Source organism: Microcaecilia unicolor, chromosome 7 (genome assembly GCF_901765095.1).
Source record: "Microcaecilia unicolor chromosome 7, aMicUni1.1, whole genome shotgun sequence".
Taxonomy (NCBI): Eukaryota; Metazoa; Chordata; class Amphibia; order Gymnophiona; family Siphonopidae; genus Microcaecilia; species Microcaecilia unicolor.
In genome coordinates, this window is record NC_044037.1 from 278,827,900 (window position 1) to 278,846,258 (window position 18,359).

General features: G+C 44.3%; 1 protein-coding gene across 3 annotated transcripts in view; it reads left to right on the forward strand.

The window, feature by feature from the left end:
• Nucleotides 1-18,359, forward strand: part of HEG1 (heart development protein with EGF like domains 1) — a 121,383-nt gene that overhangs the window by 48,969 nt on the left and 54,055 nt on the right. For all 3 annotated transcript variants that reach the window (XM_030210560.1, XM_030210561.1, XM_030210562.1), the window contains exon 2: nt 16,656-18,311. In XM_030210560.1, the coding sequence (XP_030066420.1) occupies nt 16,656-18,311 (1,656 nt within the window). The remainder of the gene's footprint in view (nt 1-16,655; nt 18,312-18,359) is intronic.

The window sequence follows — 18,359 nt, forward strand, 5'->3', positions numbered from 1 at the left end:
ATGGAGACACTCACTTAGCACTTACAGAATTGCCTCACAAGCTCTTTGCAGCAACGATACTCCATACATCTAGTATCAGGTTATGAGCTTAGGCATCATGATCGATTCTCAACTGAATATGCCAGCTCAGATTTCTCAGGTAGTGCAAGTTTGCTTTTATGTGTTGAAGTTGTTGAGTAAGATTAGGGCAATGTTGTCTAGGTTCAGTTAGTGGTCCAGAGTTTAGTTGAAACTGGGCTATTGTAATAGTTTGTATCTTGGGGTTTCACAAGCACAGTGTAAAGCGCTTCAGGTAGTGCAATACAGTGCAGTGCATCTGATTTTTGGTCTTAGTCATTTTAATCATGTCTCTACTTTTGTGAAGTCCTTACATTGGCTCCTTGACTTATATAGGGTGCGTTTTCAATTCCTGGTTCTTATTTTTAAGGCTCTAAATAGCATGGCACCTGTTTATTGTTTATTTTAACAGGGACCTTTCAGTCCTGGGGTTTGAAGCCTGTGTCCTGAGGATGTCTCATTGTACTAACCTACAGAGAAATTCATCATGAACGAACACTCTGGTCATGCAACGTTCTCATTGCAGGGCCACGAACTATGGAATGCCCTTTCCTTAAAGCTGGTCTCAGAACTTTCTTATTTCAAGATGCATACTCCCAAAACTGAGGTGTTTTTTTTTTTTTTAATTACATTTGTACCCCGCGCTTTCCCACTCATGGCAGGTTCAATGCGGCTTACATGGGGCAAAGGAGGATTAAGTGACTTGCCCAGAGTCACAAGGAGCTGCCTGTGCTGGGAATCGAACTCAGTTCCTCAGTTCCCCAGGACCAAAGTCCACCACCCTAACCACTAGGCCACTCCTCCTCATTTTTGACATCTGATGGTTCTCTGGTAGGATCCTATAACGAGAGCTTCTATCTATGCCACCTGTACCTGTTTTTACCCCCTCCACTTCCCTTTCGAAGATTGTAGCTCTCCCTCCTAACCTATTGTATGTTGTCTGGTCTATTATTCTTTTTTACCCTACTTTAGATTGTATGCCATCCTGACGATGTTTACTATAGGGTGGGATCAAACATTTTTAATAAAACATGGAAACTGACAAGCAGGAGTATAAGAGCTGCAAACCTCAGGACAGGAAGGATCCCATAGACCCTCTTGGCTAAGAGCAAGACACGGGCTTCAAACCCCAGGGGAATGGACCCTAAAGTAAAGCTGGAGGAAGAATTGTACAGTAAGACCTAAGCAGAAGGGATATGCTTTATCTTGTCAAGAGTCATCATTTGGTCAAGCCATGTTGGAGTCTTACAAGTAACCACATGGCAGAGATACACGTCTTGGAGAAGGAACTTAGAAATATAAAGCACACCCAAGTCCCTGAGAAAGTCACTGAGACGAAATCCGTGACGTTGGGCATTTGAAGTGGATCGATTTGGAGTTTATTTATTTATTATTGGGATTTATTAACTGCCTTTATGAAGAGATTCACCCAAGGCGGTGCACAGCAGGTACAGTTTAACATAAAACATACAATTTTGTTAACAATATGACAATAGTAAAAATGACCAAATATTTATTTATTTATTTATTTGTTACATTTGTATCCCACAATTTCCCACCTATTTGCAGGCTCAATGTGGCTTACATAATACCGTAAAGGCTATTGCCTGTCTTCTTCTCTTCAATAGTCCCTTTCCCTATGTGTCCTTCAGTCTGCTTTTGACTCCTAACTTGTCACTTGCTCGTAACCTTTATCTTGTCTTCCTCTCTTCAGTAGTCCCTTTCCCTATGTGTCCTTCTGTCTGTCCTACCCTTATCCCTTATTGGTCCTTTTTGTCTGTCCTGATTTAAATTGTAAGCTCTTTTTAGCAGGGACTGTCTTTCTTCATGTTCAATTGTGAAGCGCTGCGCACGACTGGTAGCGCTATAGAAATGATTTATAGTAGTAGTAGTAATATTAGGGTTGGGTAAGGATAGTATCTTCAGGTACATAGGGATAGAAAATAGGAAGGAATATGTAATGTCCAGTACAATCTATGGTTTTGCTGTGCTACAGGGTTGAGGCATCTAAGTTAGGTCGGTGGGGAATGCTTTTCTGAATAAGTAGGTCTTTAATGCTCTCCTGAAGTTTAGATGGTCGTAGATTGTTTTCACAGTCTTTGGCAGTGCATTCCACAATTGTATGCCTATGTAGGAGAAGTTGGATGTATAGGTTAATTTGTATCTGAGTCCTTTGCAGCTTGGGTAGTGGAGATTCAAGTAGGTGTGTGATGGTCTGGTTCTATTTCTGGTTGGGAGATCTGGTTGGGAGATCAGGTCGACCATATATCCTGGGACTTCACAGTAGATAATCTTGTGGACCAAGGTGCAGATTTTGAAGGTGATACGTTCCTTGATTGGGAGCCAATGCAGTTTTTTCGAAATATAAACAAAAATACAATAAATAGTTTATACTTTATTGAGATTTGCTATACCGCCACGACTAATTCGCAGATCTAGATGGTGTACAAAAAAATCCAAAACAATGCAAAAAGAAATGGAAAGGAACTACAATAATTGATAGGAAAGTAAATTAGATTATAGCCAGACGAACACTAATACCAAATGACAGAGGATAAAGGGTAGGGCAAATAGGGGGAAACATAGAATCAATAAATGCCAGAGGAGGGGAGGGGGGGGAGGAAGAGGGGAGTACTATGGAGAAAGTCTGCAGACCAGATCAAATCCAGACTAAGGGGGACTAAAGGCCTGTCGGAAGAGCCAAGTCTTTAGTTTGGTTTTCAAGCTTTTGAAAGAGGCGTCAGTACAGATATCTAGAGGGAGAGAGTTCTAAAAAGATGGGGCCGTAAAGAAAAAGGCTTGATGTTTCATGAATTCTAACTGGACAAGTTTGGGAGCAGGAAGAAACAAACGGCAATCGTTAAGAGAGCGAAGAAGAAGAAGATGAGCCAACATGTATGGAAAGGTGAGTGAAGACTGATATTGTGGAAAGCCAAGTCTGAAGGCCTTGAAAGTAAGAGTGAGGAGTTAGAAGAGAAAACGTTGTTTGATGGGCAGTCAGCGGAATTTCCGTACTAGAGGAGAAATGTGATTGCATCATTGGGCGTGGCATCGTAAGCGAATAGCAGTGTTCTGGATAGACTGCAATTTCTTGATGTTAGATTGTGTAGAGCCCAAATAAATAATATTGCAATAATCGAGTCTGAAAGTCAGTAAAGTGAGGATTAATGAATGAAACGTTTCAGAACTAACGTAGCAATGAATTGTCCAAAGCTGTTGAAGAACAAAAAAAACATTTGCAGACATTGGAAATTTTTTTTTTTTGGGGGGGGAAGTAAGTTGAGAGTCAAAGATGACGCTGAGATAGTGAAATGATTCAACTGGGTGTATAGGGGAACCAAAAAGATCTAAGGGGATGAGATGGTGTAAAAAGCCCACCAGTATACCAACACGCAAGTGTTTATGCCTGGGAAGCTAGTCCAAGATGAGTGGAAGACAATCCTGTAGTGGCCTAATGGAGGGATTGAAAGGGTTAGTTGGAAAAAAGTAATAAGGTCTGCGTAAAAATGAAAATAAATACCTGTGATTTTGAATCAGAGTTGCCAGGGGACTGAGAAGCAGGTTAAAAGAAGTGGAGACAGCACAGAACCCTGGGGAACCCCGCAAGATAGGGGATGTGGAGAGGACTGGCCAGCACAGTGTTCGCAGTGTAATAAGGTAAAACTTGAGAACAGCAAATTAAAACCTAATAATAGGACTACCATGAAACAGTATCAAAAATATATATATATTTAACAGCACTGAAATTCAAATAACAGATATAATACGATGTCAGCACAATACTAATGAAACATCTGATAAGCATGCATTAGAATCAGTGGCGTAGCCAGACAGCCAGTTTTGGGTGGGCCTGAGCCCAAAGTGGGTGGGCACAACATTTTCTCTGCTCCGCCCTCCCTCCACCACTATACCTACCATTTCTCCCTCCTCTCCACCCCTATGCCTACCATTTCTCCCCCTCCCCACCTATCCCCTCTGTATGTAGCATGTGTCCCTCCCCTCCACCTCATACACAGCCAAGACTTCTCCCTTCCTCACCCCTCCACCCCTTTGCTGCATCTCCCTCACCCACCAACCAAGCCTCATCTTTCCATCTTCCCTCCCCCCTGTGCAGCATCTTTCTTTCCATCTTCCCTTCCCCCTGTGCAGCTGCTGTGTCCCCCGTCTTCCGTCCCCCATGTGACATCTTTCCCCCATCATCCCTCCCCCCCCCATGCAGCTGCAGCATCTCACCCTCTTTGCAGGCCCACCCAGCAGCAGTGTTCCTGACGGTGATTCTACTCGCAGACTCCGCTCGCAGTCGCAGTGATTCCCACACGCTGCCTGCCGGCTGCCGCTCAACAATCTCCTTGCGCTACTAAGCGCTAACCCGGAAGTCTGTCCTTGACTCCTGCAGAGGAGAGACTTCCGGGTTAGCGCTTAGTAGCGCAAGGAGATTGAGCGGCAGCCGGCAGGCAGCGTGTGGGAATCGCTGCGACTGGAATCGCCGTCAGGAACTTTGCTGCTGGGCGGGCCTGGCTTGAAATTGGATGGGCCCAGGCCCACCTGGGCCCACCCGTGGCTACGCCTCTGATTAGAATATTCTAACAACATAGATTTTATACTGATGCTTTTCTACAATACAGCTTACCATTAAGCCAAGGGGCCAAGTGCAGATATATAGATGGGGACAAGATGGGTGGTACAGAATCAGCTGGGATAAATAGATGGGTGGCTAAATTCAAGGCAGGTTCTTTGTACAGTCAGACCAGATCCTTATATCTTGTTTAAGTTACAGTGTGTGTAGCAAGCTTGTCCAGGTGCAGAGTGGTGGATAGTCAGTTGATGAAGCTTAAAGATTTGTTGCAAGAGTAGTAGCAGCAGATAAGTATATTTATACATATATATATATATTTTTTTTTTTTGTTACATTTGTACCCTGTGCTTTCCCACTCATGGCAGGCTCAATGCAGCTTACATGTTGTATACAGGTACTTATTTGTACCTGGGGCAATGGAGGGTTAAGTGACTTGCCCAGAGTCACAAGGAGCTGCCTGTGCCTGAAGTGGGAATTGAACCCAGTTCCCCAGGACCAAAGTCCACCACTCTAGCCACTAGGCCACTCAATGTGGCCGCGCAGGCTTCTGTTTCTGTGAGTCTGACGGGACGTCAGACTCACAGAAACAGAAGCCTGCGCGGCCGCATTGCTGATCTGCAAGGGCAGGCTTCTACATGGAATGTTGCTAGTGGACTAGCAACATTCCATGTAGAATCTCCAATAGTAGCAACATTCCACTAGCAACATTCTATGTAGAAATCGGCCCTTGCAGATCACCAATGTGGCCGCGCAGGCTTCTACATGGAATGTTGCTAGTGGAATAGCAACATTCCATGTAGAATCTCCAATAATAGCAACATTCCATGTAGAATCTCCAATAGTATCTATTTTATTTTTGTTACATTTGTACCCCGCATGCTTTCCCACTCATGGCAGGCTCAATGCGGCTTACATGGGGCAATGGAGGGTTAAGTGACTTGCCCAGAGTCACAAGGAGCTGCCTGTGCCTGAAGTGGGAATTGAACTCAGTTCCTCAGTTCCCCAGGACCAAAGTCAACCACCCTAACCACTAGGCCACTTCTCCACATATTTTGTTTTTTGGGCTCATTGAATGTGAAAAGACACAGTTGAGCACTAATTGTTACACACATTTTGTTGGAGTTTGCCCTATGGACAATAATTTTAAAAATCCACCCGATTCACGGTTATAACTTTGAAGACCGTGGCATGGGTGAGTCATTCATCTGAGGGCTACTCCATTTTCACGTATTTATTTATTTATTGCATTTGTAGCCCACATTTTCCCACCTATTTGCAGGCTCAATGTGGCTTACAGAGTTTTGTTATGACACAGTCATTCCAGGATATCAGATACAATTAGTAGTGTACAAAGATTAAGAGAAGGAAGAGAGAAGGAAGGTGTTAGGCAAGATAGTTTGGAAGATGGACTTTAATAACTAGGTGGGTTGGTGAGGTAGTTTTGTAAGGCTGTGGGATCTCTTTGTAGGCCTTATTGAAGAGACGTGTCTTCAGGGATTTGCGAAAGTTAGTTATTTCGTCAACAGTATTCATTTGGCGACTATATTTTCCCTGGTTTTGTTGAGCTTTGATAAATAATTACCAGCATGTTCATGTCAGACCTGCAGACTTGGGACCCTGAGAGGCTTTGGGGTTTCTTTGTGTAGGCGAGGCAGAGTTTCTCAGCCCTGCTGCCTCTTTGTCAGGGCCAGAGCAAGGAAGGAAACTGAAAATCACACAGGGCCTGGGACTGTCCAAATTTAGGGCTACAGCCTTTGTTCACACTAGGCTGCCAAAACGTCCTCCACCCAAAGTCATTACATCCTGTGTAAGGTTTCAAAACACAGCACAGCCCGGGCTCCCTGCTAACTGATAAGGGCGTGATTAAACGTCTCTGGCATCCAGGGCAGTGCAGACCGAACCAGTGGGCAGAAACAAAAGGCCCAGCTCTTCCCCAGAACTTCACTACTTATAAAGGGTGTTAGGTACCCATGAAATTATTGTAAAAGAACGGTTCTGTTGTGTTTAATTTTAGCATGTTTTATGCATCCCATAAACCCCAAGAAACAATTCCCAGTTGCTTTTGTTTTTCCCTGCTTTTCACGCTCAACAAGTTCAAATTCAGTAATAAAATCAGTCAATGCATTTTATCAGGTCAGACAGAGGTTTCTGCTCTAAAGTCTTCAATGAAGTAAAAAGAATGTGGAATAAAAGTGTTTTTTTTTTTTTTTTTAATCTGGCCTTGAATTTTGTCTGCTCCTGGGATCAGTCATATACAAATGTGCTCATAACTGAAACATCCATCTACACAGCTGGGATTACAGCCACAGGGAGGATTGCTTCTAAGCATGTTGTTGAAAACATAAGAATGTAAGAATTGCCCTACTGGACCAGACCAAAGGTCCATCTTGACCAGTATCCTGCTTCTGACAGTGGTCAATCTGGCAAAGCCCCAAGAAGTAGCAAGACTCCATGCTGATGACCCCAGGGATAACCAGTGGCTCCCCAAATCTTCCTTTAATAGCAGTTTACGGACTTTTCCTCCAGGAACTTGTCCAAACCTTTTTTAAACCCAGCTACGCTAACTGCTTTTACCATCTCTTTCAGCAATGAGTTCCAGAGCTTAACTATTTGTTGAATGAATTAATATTTTCTCCTATTTGTTTTAAACGCGCTAATCTATAACTTCATTGAGTGTCCCCCAGTCTTTGTACTGTTTGAAAGAGTAAACAATCGGTGCTTAGCTGTTCCACTCCACTCAGGATTTTGTAGACCTCTATCATATTTTCCCTCAGCTGTCTCATCTCCAAGCTGAAGAGCCCCAACCTCTTTAGCCTTAGTCTTAGAATGGTGGGTGGTGGTGGTGGAGGGTGCTTCATGAATAATAGTCGCCATTCCTAGGCTTCCTTTAGAGCCCGGCCGAACCCAAGTTCTTCAGTTTCAGCCAAAATCGAATCTACAACTGAAATTGGTCGCTCGGTTTCAGTAGAAACCAAATTGTAAATGACCCCCCCCCCCCCCCACTACTCCCCCACACACAACCTAAAAAGTCCCCCTCTTAAGCCAAACACCCCTTAGTGGTGGCTCCATCTCTCTCTGCCCCTCTCTCCCGCTATCACTCCCCCCCCCCCCATCCCACCCATAGGCCCTTCCTGGGCCTATCTTAGAAAGGCCTGGTGGTTTAGTGGCATCTTCAGGGGCAGAAACAAACTTCATTCATTCCTGCCCCATGCAGCTGCTCTATTGCAGTGGCTGCCAAGATTTCCCACGGCTGCCTTGCAAGATTGCCACAGGAGGTCCTGGCAGCCATTTTGAGATTGGAACCAGCACGAATAGGGCATAGCAAAATGGCTGCCATGGACAGCTTTTGGTGCTGAAACCAAAACCGAACTTCAGTCGGCCTCTAGCTTCCTTCTTAATGTCAAACATTGTAGCTGAATTTGAGAAGGCCTGGAAAAAAGTCAGAGGCTGTTTGGAAATATGGGCCGATCGCTTAGGCCCAAAATCTTAATTATTTTTCAAAGGAGGCCAGCCTGTCAAAAAAAATTTCTATGTGAGAGCCAAGGTCATCACCAGACAAAGCAGAAGATACCCTGTCAACCTCCACCATCCTGTCTTCACCCCTGCCCCCTTCAAGCTGGCTCTTCCTCTCTGCTTTCTCAATAGGCTTGTTTGAGGTGCCACCTTTTGAACAGCTATTGTCTTTTCTTCCAGCACCACATATCTTGCAGTAAGTTTGAACTGCACAGTACTCTGTGTTGTGTGAATAGAGTGGAATTTTGGGCAGCACAGAGTTCAAACTCATTGAGAGCTGTGAGGTACAGATATTAAGCAGAATAATTGTTATGGAGCCTTCCTTCCTTCCTTCCTCATCCAATCAGTTCAGTACGGCTCTCGGCCACTCTGTGGATCAGTGTTCGCCATGCCTTCCGATCTCTCACAGCTACTTTCAGTTCTGCTATGTTCATTCCAGAATCTTCCTTGATAATTATCCAGTGAATTCATGGGCGGTCTCTTTTTCTTTTGCCACTAACCATTCCAAATATGATGTCTTTTTCGAGGGACTTGCTTCACATGATGTGACCAAAATAGGAGAGCTTTTGTTTTGCTACCTTGGCCTCCAGCGAGATTTTTGGTTTGATATGTTCCAGAACTACTTGGTTTGTTATTTTGGCTGTCCATGGGATGCATAACAGTTGTCTCCAGCACCATAATTCAAATGCATCAGTTTTTCACTTTTCTGCCTTTCTCAGCGTCCAAGATTCGCAGCCATATGTTGCTATTGGGAAGATAATTGCATTGACCAAACTACATTTGGTTGCCAGGCTGATGCCCTTGCTCTTCTAGATGTTGTTCTTGCTGACCATCACACTTCTTCCAAGTGTCAGCCTTCTCTTGATCTCAGGGGTGCACTTACCATCGTAATTAATTTTGGAGCCACGAAAGGAGAAATCTTTGACAACTTCAATTTCTTCATTGTTGATCTTAATGTCAACATTCACATTTTTTTTGTTGATGTCATGATCTTTGTCTATTTGATGTTCAGGTGCAGTCCAACCTTCTCACTTTCTTTGATTTTCCCAATCAGATGTTCAAGATCCTTCTTATTTTCAGCCAGGAGGGTGATATCATCAGTTTATCTGAGGTTGTTGATATTTCTGTCACCTATTTTCATGCCAATCTTGGACTCATCCAGGCCTGCTCGTTGCATGACGGTTTCAGCATACATGTTGAAAGCTGCTGGTGACAGGATTCATCCTTGTCATGTGCCCTTTCCAATCTTGAACCAATCTGTGTCTCCATATGGCATTCGGACTGTAGCTTCTTGATCTTGATAGAGTGATCTTATGAGTTCAGACAGGTGTGGTGGTGTGCCCATCTCCTTCAGGCAGGTCCAGAGCTTCTTGTGCTCAAGCACATCAAATGCCTTTGAATAATTGATAAAACATTGATAAAGATCTTTCTGGTATTCCCTAGCTTTCTCCATAATCCATCGAGGGTTGGCAATATGATCACGAGTGCTCCTGCCTTTCCTGAAGCCAGCTTGCACATCGGACAACTCCCTGTCGATGGTTATACTCAAGCTCTGTACAATGATCTTCAGCAGGATTTTGCTTGCATGTGGCATCAAGCTATGGTGTGATAATTTGTACAGAACTTTGCATTCCCCTTCTTTGGAATTGGGATGAAAACTGATCTTTTCCATTCTTTTGGCCACTCACATATGTTCCATATGCATTGGCGTAATGCAATTAATGTTGCCACTGGTATGGGCTTGAGCAATTCTGTTGGTATACCATCAGTTCCTGGGGCTTTTCAGTTGTCTAATTGCTTCATTGCCCACATGACTTCTTCCTCCAGAATATTTGGTTCCAGCTCCAGTGTCTCATCCATGTCTATCAGATGATTCTGTTGTTCACCTTCATATAACTGCCAGCAGCAGGTCTGAGGAAAAATGGGGGGAGATTGTGCATTGCAGAAAGAGTCTGGAGCCACACTTAGGGTTGATGGGGGCCACCACTGGCCCAATAAAACACTGGGTTAGGTTGTTTCAGTTTTATCTGCCATCAAATGGCATATAAATGATTATAGTTTTGATATACCACCTTTCTGTGGTACAACTAAAGTGGTTTACATTTATAGGTACTTTCTCTGTCCCTAGTGGGCTCACAGTCTAAGTTTTTATACCTGGGGCAATGAAGGATTAAGTGACTTGCCCAGGGTCAGAAGAAGCCACAGTGGGAATCAAATCCAGTTTCCCAGGCCCTTAGTCCACTGTTCTAACCAATAAGGGGAGAACTGATGACCAACTATGACCTATGGGACCAATTTTAAGACCGCGGGAGGCAGCCCGGCCAACTCCTGCTGTCAGTGGTGAGGCATGTAGGTGCCTACACGCATCCAACGTGCATCAGATTGGAACTACCACCTGGCTACTGTGTGCCCCGGGCGGTAATTCCAATTTTTATGCGCATCCGATACGCGCAGCAGAAAATAATTTCTATTTTCTACCACATGGCACTTACCGGGAGTTGTTGTTGGTTGCAGTGGACTGCAGAAAGGCAGTGCCAGGCCCATCCCCCCCCCCCACCTGTTTCACTTGTGGTGGGTAATGTTGAGCCCTCCCAAACCCCCCAAAACCCACTGTAGGTGCCCCCCTTCAGCCCTTAGGGCTAGGATAATGGTGCACACTTGTGGGCAGTGGATTTTGGGGGAGATTTGGGGGACTCAGCACACAAGGGAAGGGTGCTATGCACCTGGAAGCTAATTTGGTTGTTGATAAAAGATGTTTGAAGTGCCCCCTAGGGTGGTCGGTTGGTGTCCTGGCATGTGAGGGGGACCATTGCACTACAAATGCTGGCTCCTCCCATGGCCAAATGCCTTGGATTTCGCCGGGTTTGAGATCGCCGGCAGTTTTTTCCATTATCGCGGAAAAACAAAAGTGGCGATCTCAAACCCGGCGAAATCCAAGGCATTTTGCCGGGCCACACCGTATTATCGAAAAAAAAGATGGCCGGCCATCTTTTTTGAAAATACGGTTCCGGCCAGCTGTTGCGCCGCTGCCAAAATAGATCACCGGCGACCTATTTCGTTGGCGACGTTCGATTATTCCCCTCCACGTAATAGGAGAAAGAAAAAGATCTAAAGTTTTCCATTTCTTAAGTCTATCTGGAATACCCTCTGAGGTATAAGCAATAGACTATTCATATTTTTTTGTATAGTAAAATCAAATTCCACCAAAGATAGACATTCACTTCAGAGTTGTCCTTCCAATGTGAAATAATCAATTTTACTGCAACAGATATTAGAAAATCAAACAGGAATTCATCTTCATCAGAAAGAAAAAATGGGATACAATTAAAATGTTTTATTACGTATTGTGTTGACATTCTAAGTAGTATACTATCCTGCTTATTTTCGAAAGAGAAAAACGCCTATAGTGCGACCTAAATCGGAAGATAGACGTTTGTCTCGCAAAGGCGCCCAAATCGGTATAATCGAAAGCTGATTTTGGGCGTTTCCAACTGCACTCCGTCGTGGAAACGAATAAAGTTGACGGGGGTGTGTCGGAGGCGGGACTGGGGCGTGGTTATCAGCCGAGGAGAGATGGGCGTCTGTAGCTAATAATCGAAAAAAAGGCGTTTTTACCGCGATTTTGGGTCACTTTTTTTGGACCCTTTTTTTTCAAGAACAGGTCCCAAAAAAGTGCCCCAACTGCCCAGATGACCACTGGAGGGAATCGGGGATGATGTCTCCGGACTCCCCCAGTGGTCACTAACCCCCTCCCACCAAAAAAAAACCACTTTAAAAACTTTTTTCCCAGCCTGTATGCCAGCCTCAAATGCCGTACCCACCTCCATGACAGCAGAATGTGTTCGATCCTCTTACAGCCTTTCCCTGGGTCAGATGTGGCTCTCGGGTGCAGTACAGGGTCACATCAGCATTGCATTGTGGTGGGTGTAGGGTATTGGGCTCCGTGATTTCATTAGCTTGTGTTACAGTCTCACGATGTTGGTAGTTGGTAGGCTCTTCTCCCATGGTGCTTTTCCCCCTGCCTACTGGGTCAGAGTGTGCCCTGTTGTGTTTCCTGTTGTAGTCCATGCGGTAGTGGCCATTTTTGTAAGCCAGTTTTAGTTCCCTTTCCTGTGTTAGCCACGTTAGACAACTTAGTTCTTACCTTGAATGTGGCTGAAAGAGGGGATTGTACAGCATTCTGCCAGCTTTGACCTACTGCTAATCTCAGTACCAGGGAGACTCGTTGCCAGTGGGGCAGAACCTCTGATCTGCAGTTAGCTGTGAGTAAACGCGGTTATTCCAATAAAGGACGTTTTCGGAGAGATTAGTCTTCAGGTGTAAACTGGTGTGCCAATGTTATACAGCAGCAACAAGTCCTAGAAGCCTGCGTGTATGCAGGTCCCTGGAGCACTTTTAGTGGGTACCGCAGTGCACTTCAGGCAGGTGGACCCAGGCCCATCCCCCATTCCCCCCCACCTGCAACACTTATGCTGGTAAATGGGAGGCCTCCAAAACCCACTATACCCACATGTAGGTGCCCCCTTCACCCCTAAGAGCTATGGTAGTGTTGTACATTTGTGGGTAGTGGGTTTTGGGGGAGGGGGGTTGGGAGCTCAGCACCCATGGTAAGGGAGCTATGCATGTGGGAGTGTTGTCTGAAGTCCACCGCACTGACCTCTAGGGTGCCCAGTTGGTGTCCTGGCATATCAGGGGGGCGAGTGTACTACAAATCGTGGCCCCTCCCACGACCAAATGGCTCGGATTAGGACGTTTTTGAGCTGGGCGTTTTTAGTTTCCATTATCGCTAAAAAAAAAAAAGCGCCCAGCTGAAAAACGTCCATTTTTTTCAAAAATACGGTTCGGCCCGCCCCTTCACGGACCCGTTCTTGGAGATAAATGCCCATGGAGATAGGCGTTTGCGTTCGATTATGCCCCTCCACGCCATACTTTGTATTGTTATTTGAATGTTCTTACTGCTGTCTATTGCTCATGTTTGATTTCTTCCTATTGTACACCGCCTTGAGTGAATTCCTTCAAAAAGACGGTAAATAAATCCTAATAAATAAATATTTAACCGTTCAGGAGCCATTCCTAGCCGGTTAAACACTGAATATCGGGGGGGCGGGGGGGGGGGGGGGGGGGACGACGACGACACTGACATTCCCAAGATATGAAACAGGCCAGGCTAGATGAGTCTTTCCCACAGGGTTGCAGAGTTATATCATATACTACTGCCAAACTGATGTTTGTCTCCATTAGGTATTATCTTTTGACATTGAACAAGCTAAGCACTAAAGATTAGCCACCAGACATGAATTGGGGGGGGGGGGGGGGGGGGGGGAGTGGATTTCATTAAATTAGGCTTCTGAATGAATTTACATACCATCTGGTTAATGTTTTGGGTTGAATATATCCTGACCCTGAGAAACGGAATCTGAAAGAATAACAGTAGTAGCATTGACCAACCTACAGAAATATTTTCTTAACAAAGCCTTAATAGCTATCAGTTCTCTATCCGTGTTTCCTTGAAGAAATATTTCGCTGTGCTACTGTTCCGTTTGCTCCTTCCAAACTCCTGTGTTTAACCCCTTGTTTTGGAACTTCCTTTTGTATTTGCTGTGGAAAACTAAACCTCTGAATCAGAGAGATAAGACCATGTTCATGTAAGCGGAAAATGTAAATTTATTCACTCTGTAGGCATAAAGTGATCATCAAGGCTTGTTTAGAATTGGATATCTACTACCTAGCGTTCCAATAATTCTGCAAGTCACACTCAACACTCAAAACACTTTTCATTTTTTTTTTTCTTTTGCAGTGAAAAGATTTCTCAGTAAAATCCTTTGTGTGCAAAGCACAATAGCCTCTTGCTTTTTCCTCTTTTTGGAGAATGAGGGTTCTGTTGCTACTTTATTGACATACTCTGTTTGTAATCATGCAAAAACATTTTCAGGTTGAGATGGCCTGAAGTTATCCTGTAGATTAACATTGGTCCTGGGAAACTGAGGAACTGAGTTCAATTCCCACTTCAGGCACAGGCAGCTCCTTGTGACTCTGGGCAAGTCACTTAACCCTCCATTGCCCCATGTAAGCCGCATTGAGCCTACCATGAGTGGGAAAGCGCGGGGTACAAATGTAACAAAAATAAAATAGATACTATTGGAGATTCTACATGGAATGTTGCTACTATTCAGATTCTACATGGAATGTTGCCATTCCACTAGCAACATTCCATGTAGAAGCCTGCGCGGCCACATTGGTGATCTGCAAGGGCTGACTTCTACATGGAATGTTGGAATAGCAACATTCCATGTAGAATCTCAAATAGTAGCAACAGTGGAGGAGTGGCCTAGTGGTTAGGGTGGTGGACTCTGGTCCTGGGGAACTGAAGAACTGAGTTTGATTCCCACTTCAGGCACAGGCAGCTCCTTGTGACTCTGGGCAAGTCACTTAACCCTCCATTGCCCCATGTAAGCTGCATTGAGCCTGCCATGAGTGGGAAAGCGCGGGGTACAAATGTAACAAAAATAAAAGCTAAATCTAATAAGTTCTGGCTTCCAGCACCTGTATTGGTCATAGAGAAATACTGTTTGAAGGATGGGTCTGTTCTGCCCCTGGCAGCCTTGTACTATTTTATATTATAGTTCTACACTTAGGATTTTAGTGCTGCAGTTACTTCCTGTCATGGTATGTGAGCAGTGCATTGTGCGTAATGTGTTTCCATACATACTGCAGCCAACTCTGCGTAGTGTGTAAGCTTCATTCCTAGTGGTCTTTTCTTCTGCAAAACCTCCTCTATCTCTAAGCCGAGCCTGAGTCCTTTTTTCTACCTGCTGCTACTTCCTGATCACCTTTACTATATTTGTTCTGATGGGTCAGCCAGGGTATGAACTCCTCTGTGACCTAGTCTCAAGCTCTGTCCCATTCCGGGTCAAGATACCTCCGAGCACCAATGAATATCCTGCCACAAGTGAGTCTCCCCTGCTCCTTCTCCTATTCAGGGTGTCTTTTCCCTTGGGCACTCTTTGTTCCCCACAGGCACCCTCTTCCCTGTGGCAGGGGCTTTATCCACTGGATGCCACAGATGTCCTCCCTCTTACGTCCAGGACTTCCCCCTCGGTTCATGAGTCTCATTGGGAGTGAGCAATCAAAGACCACATTCTCCTCAAAACCATTCCTTTTATTAATTCCTGGCCCTGCCCAATAGGGCTGACCCCTCCAAAGTCCTGCTACCAAGTTGTTAATCCCAGCCTTTGTGGCCTTAGTGACTTCCCTGAAGGTCCTCCCTCCCACCGCCCTAAAGAAGGGACACTTTTCGGAGGGGGGGCATGCATTATTTCTCAATAAAACTTTTTTTGTTGTTGTTAAGCGTCATTGCTGGGCAGTGGTTAAATTCTGAAGATCTCTCTAATTTGTGCATGGATTAATAGCTAGTTACTAATGTGTGTGACCACAATAGCATGAGCTAACTTCATTAACACGCATTATTGCACTGCACGTTAACGGTGTTAGCACACGGTATCATGGTGGTAATCTCAGCTGCAAGCTTGCCATTTTAGTGTCAGTGATTGCCAGGTTAAGGGCCCCTTTTACCAAGCTGCGGCAAAATGAGGCCTGCGCTGGTGTGGGTGCATGTTTTTAATGTGTGCCGAGGCCCCCTTTTACCGCAGCGGGTAAAAAATAGGTATTTCTTTTTTTCAGGAAATGGCCGTGTGGCAAGTGAAGCACCATTATGGGGGATCCTTACTGACACCCCTTGAGGTGGCGATAAGGGCTCCCATGCTAACCCAGTGGTAACCAGGCAGCGCGCGGCACTGCCCGATTACCGCCGGGTACTCACCGGCGCTACAAAACTAAAAATATTTTCATAGTGTCAGGTATGACGGCGTGCTGTGGTTTGGGAACTACCGCCAGGCTGCTGTGGTAGTCCAGCGGTATTTCCTTTTTAGCGAGTGGTAAGGCCATATTGGGCTTACCGCCACTTTGTAAAAGGGGCCCTAAGCGACATAAGCAATCCTTTCCGTGATCCTTAACAACATATACTTCACTTTAGCATACTGAGAACAGCCACATAGAGAAATTTCAGTGTGTCCATTTTTAGGAACGTTTGTAACTGCAGTGTGTGCCAGCAATGATCTTCCTCGGAAGGTCAACTGTCAATTGATCTTAACCTGGACTTATCTGGGTAAGTGGTTAGCATGTGATTATCCTATGAGCCCTTACTGGCTATAAAATAGGTGGTGGTTGGGTCTCACGTGCTAATGGCCACACGCTAATGGGAAAATGAGTGCGTAGCCATTAATTCAAAAAAATATAAAAAGCAGTAAAAATGGCCTAAGTGCGTGGAGTGACCTGCGTAAGGATGTGGTAAAAGGGTCTCTTTGTATTTATAAGAGGGCTATAGCACATGTCTCATTTAAAGTTTCAACAACGGTACCATTCCACCTGATTTTACATATTGAAAGAAAATTCAATTGCTTTATTTCCTACAGTTTTTTTAACATGTTCCTTTTTTATAATCTCGTTTCAGCTACTGAAAATAACCATCAGCTAGTCAATAGAAGAGATACAGAAAAAGGATCTTCTGCTTACCGCACTGACAGTATGCACATATCAACTACTTTTACGGGAGATGGAGACAGGACGCTGCCATCCATAACGAATACTAGCACATTGGAAAGTCTCACATCCAATATTTCCAGCTTTCCCATTTCAACTGAGTCGTTTGCTATAGCACAGACTGGAGGACAGAATGTCTCAAAAAGTAAAGTTGATATTTCTATGTCTTCAACAGACCCTTTGAGTACAGGTTCATCCAAAGTTTTGACTTACTCTTCTACAAAAAACAATTCTTCAAGTGATTTTTTTGAATCAACCAGTTCAATATTTCATAAAGCAATAGACCCTGCAGCCAATACAACAGCTTCCTTCACTGACTTAGATTCTACAAGCAACTCCGAATCTGGTTCACTTGATGCATTACAGTCGTCATCCTCACAGTCTTCATTGTCCTCTTCGCTTTCATCATCATCGGATTCCTCAGTCTCATCCAGTTCTTCTGTTATAGACTCAGATTCATTTTCCTTTTTATCTTCATCATTGTTACCTGAGATATTTTCATCATCTACATCGGAGTCTTTCTCTCTACTTCCCTTGTTATCATCATCGCCGGACTCGTCTTCTTTACCCTCCTGGCTGCTATCATCACATAAATCATTTTCCTCATTACCATCCTCCTCAACGTCAGAGTTACCTGTATCATCATCTTCACCCATGTTGCCATTACCTTCATCGCTGGTGCCTCCCTCTTTCTCAGAGTTACCATTCTCTTCATCGACACCTTCTTTATTAACCTTTGTTTCATCAACATCTTCACCTCCATCACCTTTACTGCCTTCATTTTCATCATCCACTTCATTGTTACCATCTTCTTCCTCAGAGTCAGTAGATAGTTTTCATACCAATGGTTCTTTGGTGGCATCCGAACTTTCAGAGCAAACTGTTACAGTACAGTCATCTGCAACTCTGTTTTATAGTGGGCCAACAACAGGAAATATGACTCATAGAGATCCATATCAAAGAGGAGAGAATACCAGCATGGAATCCACAGTTCTTCCTTTCTTTGTGCCAGATCCCACACAACTACTTGATATTTCTTCTTCAGATTCAACTTCCTCAAACATAACAGAGGGCTTTGTGAAGGGAGACTCAATACCAACGGATGTCAAATTTGTTGAAACTACTCCATTTTCTTCAACAGCTGAAACACGTTTTTCACAAACAACACAAGAACCGAAGACCATAAAAAAAGTTACTAGTACTGTACCTCATAGAACAACACTCATAGATTTCATTGCAACTGCTAAACATACAACTGAAGGAACCATACACAGTACACACAGGACTTCTAGGTCTGAGACTTTAGGAACAACGACAGATTATTCTACCTTATTTAAAACATCTGGTGGTCAAATTGATAACACTTCACAGATGAATTATGTCACTAGACTATATACGCCAAAGGTGGAAATCGACACGGCAGTGAGCACTGAAGTCACAGAACAGCATGCACTTGATAAAACTACTGAAAATTTTTCTACTGTGTCAACAGTTTCTAGAAAAGCAACTGCTATAACTCAGTCTAGCAGCACAAGTATCACAATGAAATCAACATCACACACAACAGGTAAATGTTATGAAGACTGGGCTTAAGTGACCAGGGCCGGTCTTAGTA